Below are 26091 nucleotides of genomic sequence, written 5' to 3' on the forward strand. Positions count from 1 at the left end.
GGGGTTAGTGATCATCTTATTATGCAATATTCCAAACTTCAAACTTGCAAACCTCACACCTAATTATGACAGCTAATTGCCATGGATGTAAGTACATGATTGGATACCAAAGGCAACAAGAAGTACCCTTCACATTCTGAAGTCACATGTCCTAATTACCCTAAAAAGATCCATAGTTTAAGAAAGTTAAAGAAAATTAAACTCATAGTTATTAAAATGCTTTGCACAACAATGCAGCATGGGTTGTAAAAAAGCATTGGAAAAGCCACAGGTGACACATAACGGTCCCCCAGACATGTCACAAGAAATTCATTAAAAAAATGAATTCTCATGTATCTATGTACTCTTTTTAATGCTGCATTTAGAAAACATGACTATACACATGACCTATGATGTTTTCCTGTTTGACTAAACAAGACATAGATTTAAGTGGAAATTATACTGTAGTGACCATGTTGCTGCTGTGTTCCAGGTTGAGCACTTATAATTTGCTCCAAGTGCAGAGAGAGGCTACAAGCTGCTTGACTCTGAACTTTTCTGAAGACACTGTGACCCTTCAGACATCTCAGAATGAAACTGCATATAGATCACAGGAGAGTTAGGAATGGGTCACATATAAAAGGAGAAGGTACCCTTGGACCATATTTTTTGCATTCTAAACTAAAGTAAATTTATTAATGGCTTTGACTTTTATAACTGAAGGTCATTTGTTGAAATCACTTTAAAGTATGTGAGTTATTTTCTACTAAACATTTTACCATAGATTCAATGATTTGCTCTAGTAAATGACTATAATAACAGAGTTCAAGGGCCTAGACAATGTTCAAAAGGTCACAAAGATCGGATGTCTGACATCACTCCAAGGAGGTACTTGAGATATTTTCTTCATAGATGATCTGTTCATGAACATACTGCCATCAAGTTTGAATCTTCATATCTCTAAGGATCTACTTCCTCGTGAGCTTAGACTTAGACTTCCACAAAATTTGAACACATGTGTTTATCCATCTTACAAAAATGCAAGCGAGGTATTGAGCAATGTTAATGGGATGGGGTTGGGGGTGGGGAGATTAATAATGAATTAATAATGATTCAAGTCTGACTTGCTCTCTAAATGTTGACAGTTTGTACAGGATTCAATTACCATGGCAGTGTTAGGGAAATTAATGAAAAGGAGAAAGCTCTACTCATTAAAAAAAAAAAAAAAAAAAAAAAAATGTAAAAAGTACCATGCCCAGAGAAAAGGAGGTCAGTTACAGCTAAGACCATACATTCTAGACATCACTTAGGAGGCAATATTGGAAGAGGGAGAGCCAGATAGACAAAGGAAAGTCAAGAGGAACTTACAGGAAAAACAACACGGAGAGAGTCACAAGAATCCAGGAAGAGGGAAGATTAAAGGTAAGTGAAAACATCATAGATGTGAAGGAAGATGAAAATGGACAGTTATGTGAGTAAGGAGAGTCATGTCTATATCTATAGGTTAAAGGTGGATTCAGTAAATAAGATAAAATGGAAGTCTGGGACCAGAGGGATGGATTATCAGGTAAAGAAAGGTACATGCTGATAACCCTGAAGATCTGAGTTCAATATCTAGGATTCATGTAATGGAAAAAGAGAGAACTGACTCCCACAAGTTGTCCTCTAACTTCTAGAAGTTAGTACTGTTTCATACATGTACACATGTAAGAACACAGAAAGACAAAAATGTAATAAAACTGAAATACAGAAAAAAGAGGGAGTCATTTTAGGTGCATGGGTATGTGATTACTGAATTCACAAAGTTCAGGCTCTATGAACAAATGATCATATAAAGGAGGAGGCCTATGGGCTGTGAAGACAGCGTGCCTCTCAGAGAAGAGCTATGCCACTTTACATTCAGAGAATAAGGGGACAATAGGGAAATGTTCTTTCTTGTTTACAAGGACTCTCCTTCAATAGGTCTTAAGCAGATATAGCATATGATGAACCACCATGGCCAATGCCACAAAGGGCAATTTCAAGCTGAGAAGGACTTTTATGACAGAGCAAGTACATATATTCAGAGGAACTCAGATCACACACAAACACCCTGATAACTAGAAACCAAACTTTTGAACACTCAAGACTTTGATAATTAGGAATACTAAACAGCTGCACATTTACTAACTTGCAGGTAGCTGTCCCCACCAAGAAATCATGGTCTGTTTAACAAGCTTTAGTTCTACAGCATAAATAAAAGTTAAAAACAAACAAAAAAAACAAAATTAGATATTTGCAGCATGTAACTTCTACTGTTAATATTTCCTCCTATATTTAAGGTCTCACTTCTAAGGTCTCTTACGGTGGAAGACTTTGATTTCATAATGTGAACTTTAAACAGAAACTTTATAAAGTAGAAATGGTTTTCATTCCCTAGAGCCATGTAACAAACACATATTTATATGTAAACAAATTGGTTTGTAATAAGAATAAGAATATAACTATCTCCTGGAACTGAATTAGTTCTCTTCTGTAGATATTATTACCCTCCCAGTTTTGGGTGGGAAATACTGAGGATAAAGTGAGAGCAGTGAGAAATTTATATTTATTGCTTTGCTCTCTGCTTCTTCACTGCTGACGGAGTATGATTGACTTGCTGCCTCAAGCTCCAGACACTGTGACTTTCTTCATGATGTGAACTGTAACCTCTGAGCAGACGTAAATCCTTTCCCCCATATGTTGCTTTTGTTAGAGTATTTTACCACAGAATCAGGGAAAAGAAGTCTTTGGGAATGTTGTAAAAGGAGGTAACTTTTCAGGGAAAAGTTCAGACTACTAAAGTAAGTAATTAGGAAAATGCGAGCTTTGAGGCTCTGGAGCCTACCCGACAATTGAGCAGTGTGTACAGTAGGTGGTCTGGGGTGGTCTGCGCTCTCCACTGTAAGACCTCTGAGAGGAACAGGAACTGGAAAGACACAAGGATGTTAGAATCATGCCACTGGAGTCTGGATTAGGCAATATCAATATATTTAAGTAAAAATAGTTTGAGTGCATGCTTTTCTACACAGAGGCACGAGGACACATTCACATTTAAAAAAAGTCAAACAAATATATCATCAGCAGAACAAGCAAATACTAGGCTTTCCCCTGTAGTCATTTATAATTCAATGAAACTAATTCAGACGGACAGCTCCAAGGACTGCTATAGTACCCTTGGATAGGCAAGGGCTCTATAAGTCAGCCCAAGGCAGAGGAGAGTTAACACTCTTATAAGTACAACCAGCTAAAATATGTAATGTTGATTTCTGTGATATGCAGGGAAAGAATATAATCTAGTTTACTTTAAAAAAAACTTCTATTAAATGTGATTGTAGAATGCCAATTCTCTGGTGCTATTAAATTGCACTGCAATAACATAGATTATTAAATGTATCTTATTGATTAAGTTTGTAATAAAAAGGATAGCCCTAATTCACATGAGCATATATGAAATATCCATATAATACCCTAACACCTTTTATTAATAGAAATGTATTACATGAGAGGAGTGTGATGGTCAAGTTCTTTTAACAAAGAAATTGCTGTATGTTATTACACTGGCAGTATTTTCATAATTTCATCACTTTCCTAAATAGGCAATACTGAATAGGCCTATCATTGGGCTGTGGGAAACAGAATCCTAAGCATTTTCAGAAAGGAAGTGTTACAATGGGACTGAGAAATACATAGGCAAGTTATGTGCTTTGCTGTATGGGTGAGGAGGAGCTAGATATTTGCTCTTTAAGCTGCAATAAAGAGGTTAACTGTTAAACTCAAAAGACAAAAACTGTGCACCAAGGCCACTATGAGGCAGCATGGGCTTCACATCAGAGCTGACAGGGGGCTACTTAGAAACAAGTGATGAAGATTAATGATTTCTTAACATTTGTCACAGTCCTGCCCATGTTAATGATGTCACTTCTTCATTTCTGTGCCTTGTTGCAATTTCCTAAAGCCTCATGTACCCTGAAACATTCTCCCCTATAAGACTATGAATCTCTACTGTGAAGTCGGGGTAGTATCATCAAAGATGTGAAATCAGTAATAGATATGGAACTGACATAGTGGAGAATCAGGACAGTCACTCTGTGATTCTACAAATAGTTAACACAGCTCTAGAGTCAAGAGAATAATATGAGCTCTGACCTCGGTTCTCACCTTCCGGGCCTGGTCATTGTCCTCTATCTGACCCAGGTCTCTGCCACTAGCCTGGGCAATCCTCTTCCCAGACACCAGGTTTCCCACCATCACAGAGGCAGGGCCAATTTCTGGGGGAACAAAGAGAAGAATAACCTTAAAGATATAAGTGAAATTCTTTTTAGCAAGAATCTTAGTCAATTAATGAAGAATTAAAATTAACCTAGGGAAAACACTTTGAAAGGCCCAGCTTTGAATAACTATTATAAGAGACAGCAAAGAAGTCATTGCTGTGTTTGTGATGGTCAAAATGAACAAACCTGGATGAGGTTACACAGGAGTGATGTTTTCAATACATAGAAAATCAGTTAGCACTACATAGCTGATGCTTCTACTATCTAGCATTAGCACAACATGTGATAATGCATACTCAGCTGTGATTGCAAAAGTGGTACTGAGGGTAAATACAGGGGATAAAGACTTCTAGGTTATACCTCTTCTTGTTTTCTGCTGTTAGTACCTATTAAGAGGGTTGACTCAAACTAAGAAAAGTATAACACATTTACATCTTGGGATAGATTCAGAGATACTCATGAAAGGACATGATAATCACTGATTTTTAAATTTAACTGACTAGTGAGGTTTGAGATGTTCCATCATGCCTACAATGATATGTAAAGAGAGAACCCAGAAGCCACTTTAAAATGAAAGATTTTTTTAAAATCTACTGTTAACAAACTCAGTGAACATTCTTTCCCTAGTTTAAGATAGCAGTTTGAAGAGAACCATCAAACATGTTTCTGATACATTTATTTTTTTTACATTGAAAAGTGTTTCTTATTATTTTATTTTATATAACAAAGTCCAATTAAATGAAAACAAACATTTATACACAATATTTGGGAATTTGGGCATCGTTCTTTCCAAACTACTTCCTGCTGTCAACTTAGAACCTTCTGTAAGGCAAAGGACACAGTGGACAAGACCAAACGGCAGCCCACAGACTGGGAAAAGATTTTCACCAATCCTATATCCGACAAAGGGCTGATCTTCAAAATATACAAACAACTCAAGAAACTAGTCAACAAAACACCAAGTAACCCTATTAAAAAATGGGGTACAGAACTGAAGAAAGAATTCTCAATAGAGGAAATCAAAAAGGCTGAAAGACACTTAAGAAAATGCTCCACATCCTTAGCTATCAGGGAAATGCAAATCAAAACAACTTTGAGATACCATTTTACCCCTGCCAGAATGGCTAAAATTAGAAACACCAGTGATGACTTATGTTGGAGAGGATGTGGAGAAAGTGGAACACTCCTCCACTGCTGGTGGGAGTGCAAACTCATACAGCCATTTTGGAGATCAGTATGGCGGTTCCTCTGGAAAATGGGAATTAGTTTACCACAGGACCCGGCAATCCCCCTCTTAGGCATATACCCAAAGGATTCACATCCATGCAACAAAGACATCTGTTCAACTATGTTCACAGCAGCACTATTGTAATAGCAAGAACCTGGAAGCAACCTAGATGCCCCTCAATTGAAGAATGGGTAATGAAGATGTGGCACATCTACACAATGGAATACTACTCTGCAGAAAAAAAATAATGGTATCTTGAAATTCGCAGGCAAGTGGATGGCACTTGAAGAAACCATCCTGAATGAGGTAACCCAGTCACAAAAAGAGGAACACAGTATGTACTCACTCATATATGGATTTTAGACCTAGAGCAAAGGATCACCAGCCTATAATTCACATCACCAGAGGAACTAGGATACAAGGTGTATTCTAAGAGATTCATATAAAGTCCCTCACAGAACTGGGAAGGGACAAGTCCCCCAGAGCTCAGGTGAAGTGGGGGGGGGCAGGGAATGGAGAGAGAAGTAGGAGAAAATGAGGGGGAGGAAAGGAAAACATTTACTTTTTTAATAAGAAGGAAGTTTATTTTAAAATTTTTTTTGTAAAAAGAATTACTACATTTATTTACTTATGCATGTGCATGCACTTATGTCATGGTATGAGTGTAGAGGTTAGAGGACAACTTGCTAGAGAGTCAGTTCTCTCCTTCCATCATGTGGCTCTTAGGGGATTCCAAATCACATTCAGGATGGTATGAAGTACTTTACTCACTGAGCCATCTTACTGGCCCAGAAATTTCTTATTGAACTGCAGAAACTAATTTTTTGACTGTTAGAAATCCTAACACATTGCTAACATTTCTTTCATTACATGTATACATACAAACCAAGGAATATATATTTAATAGGGAAAGATTAGACACTCTAGATCCCCCCCAATCCCGTGTGTGTGTGCGTGTGCGTGTGTGTGTGTGCGTGTGTGTGTGTGCGTGTGTGTGTATTTGGGTGAAATGGGGGAGGTACTGAGGAGAAGGAAAAGGAAACAGATATTTAATAAAGAATTACATTATAAAGACTGAGAAGATGTTTTGGGGGTTAAATAACTTACTATGCAGGAGAGAGTAGTAGAGTTCAAACTCCAAGAACTCATAAAAAAAGCTAGGTGGGTGTGGTGGTCCCCCTGTAATCTCAGTGCACAGGAGGCAATATATCAGGGCAGAGGCAGCTTTGAACAAGCTGGCTAGACAGATTAGCTGAATCAACAAGCTTTGCATTCAATAAGAGCCCCTCCCTCAGGGTCTTAGGTGGAGAATGATTAAAGACATGTCACATCAAACCTTGAGCCTTCATGCACAAGCACACACAAGTGTACTTACACATGTGAGTGTACACACAAAACACACCACAGACAAATAAGGGAAAAAAAATCACAGTATGATGGGTGATGTCATTCTGTAAGTATGTTTCTCGTATTGGTTAATGAATAAAGCACTGTTGGCCAATAGGAAAGCATGATAGGCAGGACTAGGAGACAAGGAGGAGAGGGGAAGTAGTAGGGAGAAGATTCATGATGGAGGATGGAGAGAGAAGAATGCCAGCCCCTCTCTCCGGTAAGATAAGACCACGTGGAAGTACTTAGATTAGTAGAAATGGGTTAATAATTAAGACAGAGCTAGCCTATAAGAAATTAGTAACAGGCCAACAGAATTATATCTAATACAGTGTCTCTGTATGTTAATTGTGGCTGACATGGCAGTGGGACCAAACCCGCAGGGGAAAAAAACTACTCATAACAAAATGGTGACCAACGCGGACCTAAGAACTTCCACTTAAAAGTTAACAAAAGCTTAAGAAAGGGTTTTAGAAACAAAAGAACAGAGATAAGCAAGACTTCCTGGTAGCAATTTTTTTTTTTGGTTATAATCTGTTTTGCTAGAGACTTGCACGGCTCTTTTAAGGGAGGTTTCCTGACTCAGCATAAGCGGCAAAAACCCACAAGGCTTTTAAAGAGCTCTGCTAACAACTAAATGATATGTATGAGAACTGGCAATGGCAGTAACCACATCTCCAAGCCAGCAACATGCTGGTGGGTGGCAGCATAGACCAAGGCAATGAGCACAGCTCTCAGTTCTGGCAGTAAAAGTACCCGCCACCATCTTGGACAGTCTGAGGCTAATACAGCTGTGGCTTTCATTTTAGCAATGTTGTAGTTTACCAGATAAAAGACTGGTGGACACAAAAAGATAAAGATTTACAGTAAAGACAGATTAACATTAAGAAAAACTGATAAAGGTTTACAGTATGTTTTTAAATATATTTAGGCTTGGCAGAGAAAAAGAATAAAATGGTTTTAAAAAGACAGAGTAGCTGGGTGTGGTGGCACACACCTTTAATTCCAGCACTTGGGAGGTAGAGGCAAGTAGATCTCTGTGATTTCAAAGTAAACCTGGTTAATTACAGGACAGATAAAGTTTCACAGAGAAACCATGTCTCAAAAAAATGAAAAAATAGAAGTAGAAGTAATAGAGTAATAAAGAAGCCACATAAAGATGGGAAGCACAAAAAAGAGTGTGGCTACTATATGCTGTTCTGTTGTCTTTAAATTATTTGACTGCTGAGGAAATAGCAACAACTGTTAAAAGAAATGCCGCTGGATTAATTCAATTTATATATTTTAAAAATGCTTTGACTTCAAAATTTAAGTCTAAGGACAGGTTATTGGGGGAAAGGATTTCTATTTTTGTTTCCACAGAAAATGAAAAGCTGTGGATTCCTTCCAGACTAACATGGTTGGATGAAGCCAGACCCCCTGAAAACGGCATCCCAGGTGATCCAACATTCAAAACAGTTGGGGCAAGGCAGCCTTGCAGACTACAGCCAGGATTTCTTCATCTTCTTAGAATCCCCCATGACAGCGCCCACTACCAACAGGAAGCAGTTTGGAAAGAATGCTGCCCAAATTCCCAAATATTGTTTATAAATGTTTGCTTATATTTAAATAGGCTTGATTATAAATGGTTAATGACCACAACCAATTTCTTTTTAAAGGTAAAAAGGGGATTATGGTATAGATATGAATACTTTGTTTTAGAATGGATTTTCATTTATTGGTATAACTTAATGTCAATTTTGTGATATGTATATTTCTCTTGTTTAGGTATTGTGTTTATATAGCTCATTTAGAAATGTAATGTATAATTTAATAAATATTTTAGATAGTTACCTGTAATAGTTAAAACTTATAGTTAAGTTAGGATTTCTAGATATACAGAGATATATATCTGATGAATAGACATTCTTCCAAACTTTCAAATACTACAAAATATGGCATTTAAAATGGTTTAGGGGTTTTCTTAACAGTGAGACATAACTGCTCCTGGCAACACCACCTACATCAGAAAGGAAGATGGACATCGAAGAAACAAGACTGTTATTTGGGCAAGATATTGCTCTTGTGTGAACTGTTTGATTTTATGCTGTATAAACTGGACATGCAGGACCCACAGAAAAGTGACTGCTGATACAAGATGGACATTGCTACAGGGTTTCTGCTTCATGGAAGAGTCTGCCAGACTTTCTGCAGGGCACAGAGAAAAGTGACTGACAAACTGCCAGAGTAGTCTGTCAGTCACACTATGGCCTATAGGCTGAAGATGAAACATTATAGAAGAACTTCGGGTGACTGACCAGGCAGTGAGTTGTCTGTCATTTCTAGAGTTTATATATTATCCTTCTGTGTTCTTTGAGGGAGTTGATGACAAATAGTTATGATTATAGTTTTCCTTATTTTAGATTAAAGATGAGTTACATATAGGACTTTAGACTCACAAAGATAGGATAGATGATGGAATATTTTCTTTAAATCTTGCTAAATGTTAATGGACTAAATATTGTTAACTGTGGTTCTTATTTGATAACTGTTTTGTTATATATTTTGCTATGTTAAGGTTAAAATCCTTCTCTTTATTGTAGACAGAAAAGAGGAGATGATGGGAGATGTCATTCTGTAAATATGTTCCTCTTATTGGTTAATGAATAAAGCACTGTTGGCCAATAGGAAAGCAAGGTAGGTGGGACTAGGACACTAGGTGGAGAAAGGAAGGAGTAAGTAGGGGACTCAAGGTGGAGGACCTACAGGGTAGTATGCCGGGGCCTCTCTCTGGTAAGATAAGACCATGTGGAAATACATAGGTTAATAGGAATGGGTTAATATTTAAGACAGATCTAGCCAATAAGAAATGCTAGTAACAGGCCAACAGCATTATATCTAATACAAGGTCTCTGTGTGTTATTTGGGGCTGGTGCAGCAGTGGGACCAGGTGGCAGGGAAAACATAATCATAACAACAGCATAAAATAACAAAGGTAGTATAATCAATTTGTATTTGACTTCCGGTTTAATGAAATTTAAGTTGGCAACTGGTAAGTCAAATTGCTACTTAAATTTCTTATGGTTAAGTTCTATGTTCATTAATCAAGCCATATGCATTATTTACTACACACAAAGAGCTGAGAGTGTCCTGCAGCTCAACCAGGAGATCATGGGACACATAAAATAAAATGATGAGATTCACATCAATGGATTTAGAGGCAGAGAACAAGGCATAGAATGGGCCAGTAACCATGACATCCACAATGACCATTATTCTGACTTCCCCTTGAAACCTTTAAAATGCTCACTCAGATCACAAGGCACTCCAGTACCTGTTCATCCTTTAGCTGACTATCCAAGATGAACACAGGGCCCGGGGCCATTTCTCAACAGATATGCTCAATTTCTCATAGCTGCCGAGGAGAAGGTGGGGTGCTTTAAGGTGAGTTGAAATTGAGAGATGAGTCTCTGATCGACTTCTGGGGTTCAAACTGCTACTGTCTTTGGTATGAGGTTAGACTGTTTCAAACACTCAGCTTAAGCATTTACCAGTTTCCCCATATAGTATCTGTAGGCAGATTAAATTCCTTTTCTTGGTTTTTTACTGAAGCACTATGAAAGAGAATTTTTTTTTTCACTTTTAACAAACCAAAACTCAAATCTGGTAGTACTCTGCTTTTTAGTGATGGCTGTGGAAGAAGTCCATTCATGAACTGTTTATGCAAGAACATTATTCTCTCCTGTAGCTGAATCCTCACTCATTAGCCATTTGCTTTCCATTTTTACTATTTGTTAATGATGCACCTTAATGTTCTCTCCCTGGAGACTGAGGCCTGGCAAGATATGCTCTCTAAAAGCTAACTTGAAACCTTCCTTAACTAGTATAAAGATGATTCCATTATGAGTTTGAGAATTCAAGCTAGGGATGTGAACATTACTTTGAGAAGATATAGAGTCTGCACAATGCCTTGCTTTGGGAGCCTTTGATATCTGTGAACTCTTTCCTTACTAAGGTTTACTTCTGCACGTGTACTCTCAAGGTGGAGTCTGGGACCTTAAGTCACTTTCTCTTCACATACATGTAAATGGAGTTCTTAATTGATCTAAACAATAAAAACTTGAAGTCAGAAATAAAAGAAAATGTTGAGAGACCAGAGAAAAAGGATCAAGCCAAAGCAACCTTTTGCTCATTAGCTTCCCAGAGGAAAGGACAGTGAGTTCCTGTTTCTTCCCACTTATATCCTTTCTCTTTTCAGCCATCTCACTTCCTATTTTCAGCCATCTCACTTCCTGTCTGTCTGTATAGACCTCCAGATCTCTATGGTTAGCTAGTGGCAAGCTACATCCTCTGGTCTTCAGACAAGCTTTATTTGTAACAAGCAAGATATGACCACACATACAATTATGACTTAGTTTCCCCAAATGGTGCTTAGAGACTCCAAGTTTTGCTGCTGCATTTCTTTATAAAATATCAGTAGAAATTCATGATAGTGCTCCCTGTTGAAGTAAGGTGGGTATATATGAAATGCTCTTATGGTGAATTACTGTCCCATAGTCTAAAAGCATCAAGTAGAGATACACCCCAAAAAGTGTGTGCTTGAGATTCATGATTATTCTCATGTTTCTACTCATATTTGTGTATCTGCAAGCTAGCAAGAATATCACCAATATTCTTGAATTCCAACCAAAGAATGCTTTACCAGTTGACACAAATTTTTATTACACACACACACACACACACACACACACACACACACACACACACATACACACACACACACACAAACCAAACAACAGATACACAATTCTGAAAGACAAGCAACATTTTTCTCTTCTTGTGCTGCACCCTCTACATAGGTCTCCTCAGTGTTCTTTAGCTATTCTGATGGAACATCCTGAGGCAAACTGTAGCTGTGGACTTGGGTCTTTTCTAGTAACTGTTGTAGAATTGTTGCTAGTTTCTACAATGGTTTAAAGGTCTTTCAGTACTTCTGTGCTCAGGTTTTTAATAACGTTACACACTACTACTAATTGAGTACATAATTTGCCAATAGAAAACAAAATTGTTGTCTGTAAATATGTATTTTAAGAGTTCTATTTGCAGCTCACAGCAAAACCTTTACTCATATTTGGCTACATTCAATGTTTGCTCTGGTTGCCAGTAGCATACTAGTTCAGAATAATTTTAAATATTCCTTCAAAAGGGGCCTTTGGTGTCATTTACTTTAATTCCCTCACCATATATTTAGAAAATGAGGTTCCAAGGCAATGTCTTCTAAGGCCATTACAGATCATCAGCAAATCTAGAGTCATATACAAATGAGTCACAGGGCCTCAGCTTAGTTGCTATTCAGTATCTGTTGAAGGGATGGGGAGTACAGAAGGATAGAAAGAGGGTAAAAAAGAAAATAAGAAAGTGACAAGACACTGTTTAGCATTTGTAAATTCCTGGGTTCTATTTGCAGAATGAAAGAAGAAGAAAAGAAAGAATGTCTTTTGGACACAATTATATAACTACACCTGCACACACAAACACATATGTGCATATATATAATTTCTTCCTTGATTTAATGATTACATACAGCTTTATCAAGTAAGTACAGTATTAAAGTATTAATTTTTAAACAACCATTTCCCTCTATCCCTAATGAAAGCATCTTTCTTTAGGTGTCCTGACCTTTGCTCCAGCCTCAGACCAAGGTCCTTTCCTATGAGCTGATTTTTCAGAACCACTTAGTTTCTTAAGATTGAACAGCTGAGGCCGGTCATTATGAAATTATTTCATTTACTTGCAAATGATTCTCCTTATAACACACAGCTATCCCGAGGCTTCATGTGTTATGGAACAGGCAGGCTTTGCTGTGGAATTACTGCTAGTAGGATCACTAGGGCCAGGCTTCCCACCACTGAAGCCATCAAAATCTAGTCACCTTCAGTTTGATACTGAAGACACATTAGTGAGTACTGACAGAAGCATGACACCTTAATACCATAGATACCAACATGCCTACAAAAAGCAAGCACTCTAACATTTCTAGGGTTATTTATGTTCTTAGACAGTATGGGATAACAGAGGCTGCTTTCCATCCTTCTGTGATGCTCTCTGGAAGGCAGTGCTTCCTATCTTTTGGAAGTTTAATTGTTAAAGCATTACTTATATGTATATAATTTAAAGAAGTGGATACTTTAGTCAGCTACAGTTCCACATTTACCATAGAAATCATATAGACCAAAAACAGTGAAATATATATATATTCTAGGAGAAAAGAAATAGAGGAGATCTATAACATAAGAAAAGCAGAGACAGAAAAAATTAAGGTGTGGTGGCACATGTATAATCTGGCACTTGGGAGACTGAGACAGGAGAATTCTAAATTTAAGGCCAGACTGGGCTACATACCAAGACACCATCTAAGAAAGAGACGGGAAGAGAAAGAGAGGAGGAAGAGAGAAAACAGTGAAATTAGATAGCAACAAGAAAAGTTAATCCAATGTATCTAGAAAATCAACAAAATAAAAAAAACCCCACTTCTTATGATATTTTGCATACTTAAGCATGGCTACTCTAAGAGAGATCACACTCCTCAGCTGCATGAATTCCACACTGCCTACCATGCAAAACATCCCTTAGATGTAGAGATAATAAAAGCATGGGTTCGAAATCAGAAGGCCTCAATTCAAGTCCTCAGCTAATTACGTTTGGCTGATCACTTTTCTCCTTCAAGCTTTACATTCTTAATCTTTGAATTTGAGAAGGTTACCTACCTGTCTCATTGACACACCTATGTCCTGGAGTTGTGCAGGCAGTCTGCACCCTCAAGACCTGGTCAACTCTGAAGAGCATCCAGGATGAGATTGTCAGAAATAGGTTGCATGTATTCAGGCACCTTTAAGATGACTTGCTAAAGACTTCTGCCCAACAGTATCATTCTTTAACAGGTTGGCAATAAAAGATCCCAAGCTAGGCTTAAGAAACAGGGAGTGGAGGAGGGTAATGTTGAGACACAGAGTACCTCACTTATTTTAGATTCTGTGTTAAACACATTGTAGCTATGTAATGTTAGACAAAACAACCTCTCTGTGGTTCATTTTCTTCATCTATACAATGAAGAGCAGCCTTTTTTTCATGGGGTCCTGTGAGAATCAACAGATTAGCACATATAGAGACTGTGATGAGAGTATGGTATACACCATATCATAGTTTTCTGGCTTTGGTCTTGTCTGAATGTATCAGCCCCTCTGCTATCAAGTTAGCAGGAGAGTTCTTGCTTCCTAACTTACATTCTGACAATAAATTCACTGATAAGTGTGTGAGATTTAGTAGTACATCACTGATTTAGTAACTATGAGAAGCACAGCATATAAAAGATGTGTTCTTAATCAGTCAGACAATAGTCTCAGTCAGAAATAAACAGAATACCTCATGTTTCAAAGTCTTAATCCTATAACCTACCACCTTCACTCTTAAATTAGCCACATAAAACCTATAAGGATGAATTACTCAGATACTGTACACAAGGACCCCACCCAAGGGGTTTATGTCTAGTGTACACTTACCAAGAGGTGACTACACATTACCAGTCCCCTGAAAGTGATATCTAACGAGAAGGCTGCATGCCTCTTCTACTGACATGCTCTGTACAGACAACCTGAGTATACTACATCTCAGCAATCAAGGTACAAACACATCTTGTGAGGAGAATGTACTGCCTGGGAGTATGCATCATGCAGAGAACATGAGTGCACAGATTACCAGTATTCACAGATGTATCCCCTCCCAAGCCTGCTATTGATAGGACAAAGCTTACAGAGTCCACTCAAGGCTATGTCAGACCATGCAGGGCTACAGGACATACCTGGCTGCTTCTGACGTGGTTTAGGTAAATTTGTGACACAGGTGTGTGGACACATCAGGACATTGCAGGGGTGGAGGGAACCCTCCAGGAAAAGCTGCTTTGTTTCTGACAGATGGATGCCACCAAGTGGTGTTTTGGGAAGAGTATTTGCTGGTACCAAGGCTAGGCAATAAACTCCAACTTGATGTATACTGTCAATTGCCTGAAAAATAAGAAAGTCACAGTAATATTTAAATAGGATCTATAAACAGAAATAGTACAACAAAGTGTATTACTTAGGTTTTTTTGTTTGTGTATGGGGGTACAGAAATGTGTGTGTGTGTACATGTATATATAAGTGTGTGGAAGCCAGAGGACAACCACTTGTGTTGGTTTTTAAGTACTGCCTACTTTTATTCATTTATCTTGTTGAAGAAAGGGTCTCTTAGTGGTCCAGAATTTGACAATTAGACTAGGCTGACTGGACGGTGTGACCCAAGGATCTGCTTATCTCTGCCTTTCCAACAATATGATCACTAGACCACACCACTGTGCCTGGCTTTTTTACATGGCATCTGGGATTGAGCTCAGGTCTTTATGCATGCACAGCAAGTACTTGACCCACTCCTTATCTCCTTATCCTCTCCATTTTGAGTTCTTATTTTTTTATTTGAATAGAGACATAGCCACACACACTATAGCCCAGGCTGATCTTTAACTAGTGTCAATCCTCCTGTGTCAGCCTCTGAAATGCTGGAATTACAGTAATGAGTCAATATACCTAGCCTTTGAAAATAACTGCATGCACAATAACCTTGTCTATACAAATGTCCAAAAAGGAAAAATTAGTCACAAAAGAAGAATTCATTTTCTATAATGGAGTCTTACTTGGTATATGAACTATATTTAATGGTAAGGCCCCCATGGCCAGCAATAGATAGCTAACACAAAATGAACTCAATGGTATTTTTGGAGGGTTTTGTCTTATAATGCTTTGCAAAAAGGTCTTTTGCTTATGTATTATACTTTCCAATTTTGTGTTTTTTTGAGATTTTAGTGTATAAGTGAGTGTATCTTTGTCTGTATGCATTTTTTTTTTTTTTTTTTTTTTTTTTTTGGCTTCCATTTGTTTTTGTCCTTGTCAGTCTCTGTCGCTGTCAAGCTCTCCCTCTCCTTATATGTGTGTATGTGTGCTTGTGTTCAGTTGCCTGCTTTTTAATGAGAGAAACAAGGGATGTGGATTTGGGTGTGTGGGGAGGTAAGAGGATCTTGGAAAATCTGTGGGAGGGAGAATCGTAATCAGAATATACTTTATGAAAAAAAAAAAGAAATCTATTTTCAATAAAAATTTAAATTATAAAAAACCCACTATCTATTACATACAAGATATATTACAAAAGTATGCATGGTATGGACAGTGCTCTGGGTGTACAAAAGCCAAAGAAGAAATGGTGTTCTCACTACAATAAAAAGGTTGCATAATTTCACAGAGGGCAATTGGAAAGCCATATATAATTAAAGGGGGAGGGTCTGGAGAAAAGAGCATATATTATTATGATTGTAACAACCTGTTTGTTGTCCTCCAATGTAACTACTAAGAAGCAGTTTTGTAGTTCTTGACTTCTGCCCATGATCAGTTCAGTTTATTTCTGGAGACTGCATAGAATTTCTAACCAGACAGTTTAAACAACAGAATATGGACATGTGGGCAAAGGAATGGCTGACAAAGGTTGAGCCACAATCCCTCGGTGAATCAGAAAAGCAGGAACTACTTGAAAGCTTCAAGACACAGCCATATTACCTGGAGTACTCTGCTCATCCACTGAAAACTGTCTTCCTCTGTGGAGTCTGGCCTCTGCTCGGCCACAATCACTATCCTTTCATCATGAAGGACAGTCACAGAGAACACAGCTATCCTGTAGAGACAAAGGGAACCTATGGTGAGTACAGGACAGAGACCTGCTTCCAAGGACTCCAAGAACTCCTACAGCATTAAGGATTTTAAGCAAGATTAATCACACAAATCTTAGGATTCCTTCACTAATGCAGACTAGTCCCAGACTCCCATACATGACCTAATGTTATAAAAATTTGGGGGTGAGGGGAAACAATGTACACCTAACACTAGGATGCTGTTTGTCATCTCCTTAAGGGTTGGAGATGAGATTAAAGGTGTACCCAATATGCAGTCAAAAATAGGTACAGATGAAGCCCAACATAAAATAGTAAACAAACTTATAGTCATGTGACTTTTTTCACATGAATTTTTTTTTTTTTAAAGTAGGGGATAACTCAACTGTGTAGTTGCCTAAATTGGCTATTACTGGAGAATGAGTTTACATATGATTAGCGGAATGTCTAGTATTTGGAGACCAGTATCAGTCTTTCTTGAGTTTGGAACTGTAAAGGAGTCCTTTCCCTAGCAGTAGAAAAGTTTGTTTGCAGCTAATGATACTTTGCTCAAATTTTCATGTTTTGATTGGTCAGCATACAATTTCAGCAACTGAACACACACCTCCCCTTTCAAAAAGAGGTTCTCTGTTGTAGAGTATTTACTTACATTGTAAAAATGTGTTTCTGCCTGAAACAGCTGACCTGAACAAGGGGGAGTTCATGGACCCCAGACTGAAAGCTGGGAAACCAGCACAGGACAGACCTAGACCCCCTAAATGTGGGTCTGTTATGAGGCCTGGGCAGTCTATGGGGCCTCTGACAGTGGAACCAGGCTGTATCCCTGGTGCATGAAAGGACTTCCGGAGCACATTTCCCATGGAGTGATACTCCCTTAGCCTAGAAACATGATGGAAGGCCTAGGCCGTATCCCAAATGACTTGAGAGATTTTGATGATCACTTCTGGAAGCTCTCACTCTCCCTGCAGAGTAGATGGAAGTTGGGATGGGGGGGGCATTGGGGGAATATGGGAGGATAGGAGGGAGAGGGAACTGGGATCAATATGTAAAGTAAGAAAAAAATAAAAAAAAAATAAAAATTAAAAAAGAATGTTCCTGACTAAGGTACCTTCCGATTGGTTTAATAAAGACCTAAATGGCCAATAGCTAAGCAGGAGAGATAGGTGAGACTTCCAGACAGAGAAAAGAAAAGAGGTGAATCCAGGCATTTGAGAGACATCAGCCAAATGTGGAGCCAGCCAGATGTGGAATAAATAAAGACACACCGAATGGGATTAAGATAAAAACCAAGTAGTAGAATGTAGATTAATAAAAATATGGGTTAATTTAAGTTATAAGAGGTAGTTGAAAAGAAGCCCAGGCCAGAGTCCAAACTTTCATAATTAATAATAAGTCTCAATGTCATCACTTGAGAGCTGGATGGAGAGACAGAGAAAGACTCCTTATACATGGCAGTATCCCATATATATCCCATTGGATATGGCATGTCTGATGTAGGGGCATGTATTTCCACATAGAACCTGAGAAAACTTAAAAAAAAAAATTGACACGTGCAAACACAAAGCCAGATGTGGCTTTCTAGTCCCGCAGCCTCTCAGGCAGGCCACTGCATACACATATGCATCTTCCTGTCATTGCCCATGGGCTTGAGTCAACCAGCACCATGTGCTGAGAGCCTTGCAGCTGATTTAAGGTTTGGCCCACATGGTCAGAGAAGGGTAAAGGTGTGCAGTGAAGCAGTCCAGACTGAGAAATAAGCAGATAAAGTAAAAGTGGGTATAAACAGTCATAGAAAATATTTTAAAAATAATAAGTCTTGAAAGATAAGTAATAAAAAAAATAATAAACCATGTAAAGATGGGAAATTCAGTGTGTCTGAATCCTATATGGTACTTTGTTGACTTTGAATGTTTTAAAACATTTAAAAGCAATAGCTGCTGAGAGACATTGGAGTATGGAAACTGCTAAGATAAACTAACGTATATATTTTATAGTTTAAGATGTCTTAACTTCAAAATGGAAGTCAGAAAATGTGTTGTGGGAGAGGTTATGCCTTTGTTTCCACAGGAAACAAAAAGTTATGGATTTTTCATATAAATGAAGATCAGATTTGATTGGGAGAGACCTCCTGAAAATTTTGGCTACAGACATAAAAGAAGAAACCAAGAGAAGACTACAGAACAGATGTCTTATATGTTGACCTATCTCCTATGGGAACATCTCTAATACTGGATGAGAAATGATAAATATTATTGGCTACAGAGTCCTCATGACTTATTATTACATGCTATCCTTTCATATGGCATGGACAGTGGTTTGGTTATACAGCCCAAAGTCAAAAACTGACTTGTATACACTGTACATTCCATACTTCTGTTAGTGCAGCTATATGTGTTACCTTTAAAAGTTTACATGATTTCAGAAAAAAACAGACCAGACACCAATAAATACAAGTAGTCAGGTAATCCAGTCTCTCAGAACACCTCTGTTGCAGTTTGCTCAAAATTCTGCATCCAGAACAACTTGAAAGCTGCTAGTTGAAGATGGTTCAGCCTCACAGACTATCCAGCCAAGATTTCAGATACGTTCTACACTTTCCCATCATACTAAACAAAAAAATAATACAGCTAGGAGTTGACCATTATCCTAATTTTCTCAGGATCTACCACACAGACAACATGAAGCAGTCTAAAGAACATGACACCACATTCCCAAGAGGTGAAGAGGGAGGTTTTTGGCTATTCAGTGGATTATGGATGTTTGTCATAATTTAGGCAAGTTTGTGCCTAGTCTTATAACTTCTTAAGCCTTGTTTGGTTGATATCCCTGGGAGGCCTGCTTTTCTTCCTTCCTTCCTTTTGAAGAGAATTGGAGGAGGAGGAGTAGGTATGAAGGAGAGGAGAGGTGATGGGGGGCTGGGATGAGTAGAAGGAAACTGCAGTTGGGATATAATGTATGAGAGAAGAAGAAAAGAAAAAAAATAAAAAGGCAGCAGCAGCAAAGCCAACAAGCAGCACTCCTCCACAGCCTCTGTATCAGATCCTGCTTACAGGTTCTTGCTCTGCTTGACTTCTTGTCCTGATTTCCATCAATGATGAACAATAATGTGAAAGATTGAGTCAAATAAACTCTTTCATCTTCAAATTGCTTTTCATCATGGTGTTTCATCACAGTAATAGTAACTAACTAGGAAAACCAATTATACCAAATTAAGTATTTAATTAGCACATAAGTACACTAACCTTCCTCTGTAGACAAACTTCATGGGCTCTACAGCCAAGGCTGTGGCTACGATGTCATCAGCATTGTGTCTTCGTCCACTGACTACCATCAGACCATCCATCTTACCCACTACAAAGACAAGGCCTCCAGGACCAACAAATCCAAGCAAACCTGTCCTTATGAATGGGTATTCACTGATCGGAGCACCAGAGCTCGTCATGGGAAATACCTAAGGGAACAAAGCAATAATTAGGCCAACTCCAAGGGTTAGCAGGTTCTACAATCTTATCCCTTCTCTAGAGAGAGACTAAATTTACTTCCCTACCTTTAATAACTCTGTCAACATGAGGTCATGGTGACTTTGTTTGACAGTCTACAAACATGGTATGATATTTAATCATTGTGGTGAGTAAGACTGGATTTTGAATCACCTAGGAGACACACTCTGGTCATACCAGAGAGCTCTACCTGAGGGAAGACCTAATCTGGATGTGGGTGACTCTATTCCATGGGTTGAGGGCTTAGACTGAATACAAAGGAAGCTATGTGCCAATAATCATCACTTCCTGCTTTTTTTTTACCTTGGGTGTAATTAGATAACTTATCTCACATTCCTGCCACCATGGCTTCCCCACCATGATGGATTACACTCTCAAACTATAAACAAAACACTCTTGCCCTGATGTGGCTTTTGTCAGGTAGTTATAGGCAGGTCAAAAGTAACTAATGCACATGGACACATATTTTCCTTTCATTTTCAATGCAAGCTCAGCAAAGTTCTGTTGTTTCTGCATGTCTGGGTTATGTGCATGGGCTACAGGAAGTTCTTCTTACAGTTTCTGAGCATCCAGACAGGCAGCAAACAGAAATCACTGCGCTATGATTAAGATACCAGGTGAAAATGATTAATGGAGACTCAAGGTACATTTTTAAGTAACATATATTGGCAGTAGCTGATCCTATCATTAAAATGTTACTTTTCCTTATTGAAAGCACGCTAAAAAGGAAAATGTAGAGAAAGCATAGCTAGTAAAAAATACAAATCTTGTTTCCTTCAACCTTGAAGATAATCACATAGAAAATGAAAGTTTTACTTAGATCATACACTCATCTGTAGTTTCAGAATTTTTAGAGATTTGAGTTTATATTCACATGTATGTTCACTCTGAGATCGAACATTTAGGAATGAATAATCTGCTCTACTCATGAATCAGTGAAATATTGTGTCAATCCTAAGACTAGATACCATATGAGAAAAAGAAGTTCTAAGAATACTGTGGTACAGGACAAGACACCTAAACCTGTGAACTTAATTCCTTTGACATCTCTGTTCACTGTGTTCACCACCTATACAAAGCAGGTTATGTGACTGTGTACAGCAGTCACATATGAGTATGCCACACACTTCATACATATCTCACACAACACATAGACACACACTAATGTAAATCTATACCCATGATCTGTCACCATATACCTTACATACTCACTGTATTAATGAAATTATATTTAATGTACACATTTGTTCAGGTTCTCCTAAGTTCACATCTAGATAAGTCTTCTATGCTACAAGACTGTGTAGAACAGCCAGCTGACTTCCTGAGTGAGGACATTTACCCACACACTTATGCACATATTCTCCTATCACATATGTTCTTTATTATCACTTGTCAGCTGAGAAAAACAACAAACAAAAACCCCATTTTAAAGAACTGTTTATTCTTCCTGGACACTGGCTAAAAGGTCAAAATGATGCTGCTAACTCAATTATCATACAAAAATATAGTATGAAAATAGCTACCAATTTAATATGAATGCTCTTTTGCAAAGTCATCATCTTAGTAGGTTTCTTGTCTGTTTCTGAACACCTGGCAAAGCTGTTAAGAGGCCAGAACCAGAGAATGAACTGAGGAAAGGAATTTCTCCAACAACCTACCTCAAAGGTGTTTTTGGTCATGCCAGAAAGACCATAATATGATGTTCCTGTGGCCACTGCACAAACACAGAGCTCCCCAATTTCATCTGTCCTGCACAACTGAGGAATCCCATCTGGCTTCACTGAACACATGATAGCTAAAGGCAAAGTGAAAAAGCACAAGGAGAACATGAGCAAAAATGAGGCAAACTAATAACTCCATGAATACCAACGGGGGAACAAATAAACAGAAATACCACCTTGAATAAAATTCCAATTATGTCCAGGTGCTCATTTTCTCTAAGTGTTGTAAATTCTCATGTTGTAGCAAATTGTCAGATTTCATTATTATATCAATTACTTTAATTTTAATATAAAATTATACTTAAAGAGAAATGCCATGTGCCATTTGTGTATGAGATGATATTTAGAGACCTGTCACAGTCATTCACTAGACATGTACCAGAAGAATAGGTAAAAGTTCCAAAGCATATCTTCATTCCTGCAAATGAACCAGCACAGGTATCTCTGTTCTCATGTTTTCCATTGCTTCTTTAGGTTGAAAGCATAATTTACAGCCTCCAGTGTCCTACATAAATCTTTGGTTTTGGTTTAAATGACCTGTTGAACATAATCCTTCAGAGAATACCATTTAATATTTTGGCACTCAGTCTGTGTGTTCATACACACTCATGTCAAGGCTGGAAGTAGAATATCCTATCTTTTCTGCTCACTCTTCCACCTTATTTATTTATTTATTTATTTATTTATTTATTTATTTATTTATGAAGCATGGTCTCTTATTGAACCTGGAGCTCATTATTTCAGCTATGTTATCTGGCCAGTGAGCTCCATGGGTTTACTTGTTCCTACCTTCAACATCTCCCTGCACCTGGATTATACTGCTGTGGCAGATTTTTAAAGAGGTTTTGGGGATGCAAACTCTGATCACAGTAAGCACTTTGCCAACTGAGCCCTTCCCTCTTCAGCCTTTTAAGTACACATTTGACAATGCTAAATTTTCTTTAAGTTGTGACTCACACACTTACTTGATGTCTATGTGACTCCAACATCCTACCTACCATCATCCTACGATAAGCCTGACTAGGGAAACGGGACTACTGTCTTGGGCAAGTGATGTTTATAGCCAGTGACAGTTGAGTGTCAGCCAATTCTACAACCTCCAGAGGCTGGCATTACATCTAAGAAATAGAATTAAAAAAAAAAAAAAAACATGAAAAGCTAAACTGACTCATAAATAGAAAAATATACATCCAAACTACATAAAAAAGCAGAGTAAATTAGTAAGTGAGTTCAAGGTCAGTCTAGTGAAGTTAGTAAAACATTGCCTTAAAGTAAAATATACAGGAAAGGGCCAGACACAGTGGCACAGACCTTTAATGCCAACACTCAAGTGGCAGAGGCAGGCGAATCTCTGCAAATTCAAAGCCAGCCTAGTCTACATAGAGTTTCAGGGCATCAAGGGCTATGTAGAAATACCTCATCTGTCTCAAGAAATAAAACAAAACACAAAAAATGTACTAGAAAGGCTTGGGAGACAGCTCAATGGTAGCATGCTAGCCTAATGTGAGGGTGTGGATTCAATTTCTAGTAGCAGAAACCACAATAAACAAAAACCAAAAGTAGACCAAAATGTTTTATCAGACTAGAAAACATCAAGATGGGAAAGGCAGAAAGAAAGTGGGATTAGCACACATCACTGCCAGGAGTATGAGTTCTTACAAGCTTTCTGGTAACAATTGAATATGATCAAAATTATGTGGGCATGCTGCCCTTGAAGCAGACACAAGACCTACAACTAAGATTGAGTCAGCCAAAATCCCAGCATGGATAGGGGAAGAGGTTTATAAAGTTCTACCCCTAGAGCTGAGAAGCTACTGGTAACCAATGGCGATGCAGGGGGGAAGAGGAGGTTTTTCTTCAAGAATAGTCACTGAATGGCTGCTCATGATGACCCTATACCCATGTACATACAGGCAGCACTAAGTAGACTCAGCAGGTTTAAAAAGAGGTAACTGGAAAAATGACTCAGTAATAAGAGCACTAGCTACTCTTACAGATGACCCAGATTTGGTTCTCTGTTCTCACATGGTGGTTCACAACCATCTGAAACTACAAGGGACCCAATATCTACTTTTAGCTTCCCCTGGGCACCAAGCATACATATGGTAGACAGACACACATGCAGGTAAAACCCTCATACACATACAAAAATTTAAAGAGAAAGAGCATATGAAGTTGGAAGTAAAGTGGGAGGGGGAGAGAATTGGGGGCATATGACGGAATTGCAGAGAAAGGAATGGGGGTAGATTTCATCAAAAACAGCTTATGTAAGCATGAAATTCTTAATAATGAAAAAGAAACACTTAATTTCTGAGAATTTTTTCATTATATTCCTATACCCTTGTAGAGTAAAGCTTAGATGTAGTCCTTCACATCAGAATACAACAGGGTACAACTCCAACTGTGGAAGGTATATATTGTGCATTCAAACTGTGCAATACTGCACTGCATGCAAAGAAGTAGACTGTTTATGTGCTAACAAATGAACATAAGACAGAAAACGTGGTGGTACTATTTCCTATAATTGCATTTAAAAAGCCCAAATCCAAGAAAGACAATATACAAGTAGACATAGATGTGGGCTGTGTTTCTTTGATATAATACTATACTATGAAGTATTTCTGAGTAGAAATTTCTGAAAAGAAGCCTGTGATGCTGTAGGTACTTGAGTGAACAAAACAATTTTTCATTGTTATGCCACCTGAATCTTTTGATGCCTCAGCGTGGGAATCTATTTGTTTAAAAACTAGTTTGCTTGATTTTGTAAAGAAATAAAGCAACAGAGCTAGATGGTCTGGCTAATCCTGGGAAGAGGGCAATGAGTCTGAGACAGCCTGAATTTGGAGTTTAGAGTCCTAAGTTGCTCTGACTCTAAAAGAGCTTTCATGAGAGCAGGTTGAATGGAAACAGTTAGAAAGCTATAAAGAATTAGAAGCACAAAAGCCAGGCTTTATTTCTGTTATACTTTGAACTAGCCAAAAGACCATCCCTTATAGAAAGGCAGTGTGAAAAATCTATCTCTCTGTGAATCCATGAGGGCAATGTGGCCTTTTATCCACTAGGTTTTGACCCAGTACTCAGATTGCATCCTGATCCCATGAGAAGCTAATTGGCTATATGCAGTTATGTAGTATAACTAGACATATAACAATGAGTGCTTTCATGGTCTTGTCACTCTATTGTGTGAAGGAGCATGGAGGGACTTCAAAGAAGGAGGCCTAGATTCTGCGCAGGAACTCTGAGACAGAAATGTGGCTCCATGCTGGAAGACAGAAATTGAAGACAAAAATGCTGATGTGTGGCCCTGTGAAACAGGAATCAGGAACAATATTCAACAAATAAGAACATGGGCCATAATCTAGTATGTGGCTCAGAAGCACCAAAGCACATTATATGAGGGGCTGGAGGGACTAGATAGGAAGGCGAGGATATGACACAGTATTATCTCTTCAGTCAAGTTACTCGTTATACTGCTTTCATGCTAAACAGTAGATTCACAAATAACAAAAACTCTTCCTCAGGTTTCATATATACTGCTCAAAGCCTTCCATAAGGCTGAGCTTTAGAGTCCAGCTTGGGCTGAGTCAGGATGGTTGAAGAGGGGGTGTGAGTTGCAAAAAAAGATAGCAGCTAAGGACCAGTGTAGGGGTACAGAGTCAGTCCATAATGCCTTCCTGGAGAAAAGGGTTCCAGAGGATAGATTTCCTTCATCTATGAATATTTTTTATTTTATTTTCTTGGGAGAGAGAATATTGCTTTTGGTGTCTGAAGATCAATCAGAAACATCCAAATATTAGGAGTTCCAGTGTTGAACCCAAGATATCATATAAAGGGAAATGGATGGAAAGGAAGAGAAGATGCTAACCTTTGTTCAAAAAGCATATACCAACTGATGAATCAGGAGGCCATGCTAGGACTGCCTACTTCATACCTGTGCTGGCTGGTTTTATGCCAACTTGACATAAGCTACAGTCATCTGAAAGGAGGGAACCTCAATTAAGATGTCTCAGTAAGATTCAGCTGTTGGCAAGTCGGCAGGGCATTTTCTGAATCATTGATTGATGTGGGAGGGCCCAGCCCATTGTGGGTAGAGCACCTCTAGGCTGGTGGTCCTGGTTTCTATAAGAAAGCAGATATAGTAAGCCTAAGGGAGCAAGACAATAGGCAGCAATCTCCTTAGCTTCTCTGTATCAGTTCCTGACTCCAGTTTCCTGCCCTGTTTGAGTTCCTGCCTTGGCTTCCCTAATGAAATGTA

General features: G+C 38.3%; 1 protein-coding gene across 1 annotated transcript in view; it reads right to left on the reverse strand.

The window, feature by feature from the left end:
* Dip2c (disco interacting protein 2 homolog C) overlaps positions 1-26091 on the reverse strand; it is a 380164-nt gene that overhangs the window by 60727 nt on the left and 293346 nt on the right. The window contains exons 20-25 of the mRNA XM_051194770.1: positions 21774-21910; positions 19858-20066; positions 16506-16620; positions 14726-14927; positions 4159-4268; positions 2846-2926 (exon numbers count right to left, since the gene is read on the reverse strand). Coding sequence (XP_051050727.1) covers positions 2846-2926; positions 4159-4268; positions 14726-14927; positions 16506-16620; positions 19858-20066; positions 21774-21910 — 854 coding nt within the window. The remainder of the gene's footprint in view (positions 1-2845; positions 2927-4158; positions 4269-14725; positions 14928-16505; positions 16621-19857; positions 20067-21773; positions 21911-26091) is intronic.

The sequence above is a fragment of the Phodopus roborovskii genome, unplaced genomic scaffold (genome assembly GCF_943737965.1).
Source record: "Phodopus roborovskii unplaced genomic scaffold, PHOROB, whole genome shotgun sequence".
Lineage (NCBI taxonomy): Eukaryota > Metazoa > Chordata > Mammalia > Rodentia > Cricetidae > Phodopus > Phodopus roborovskii.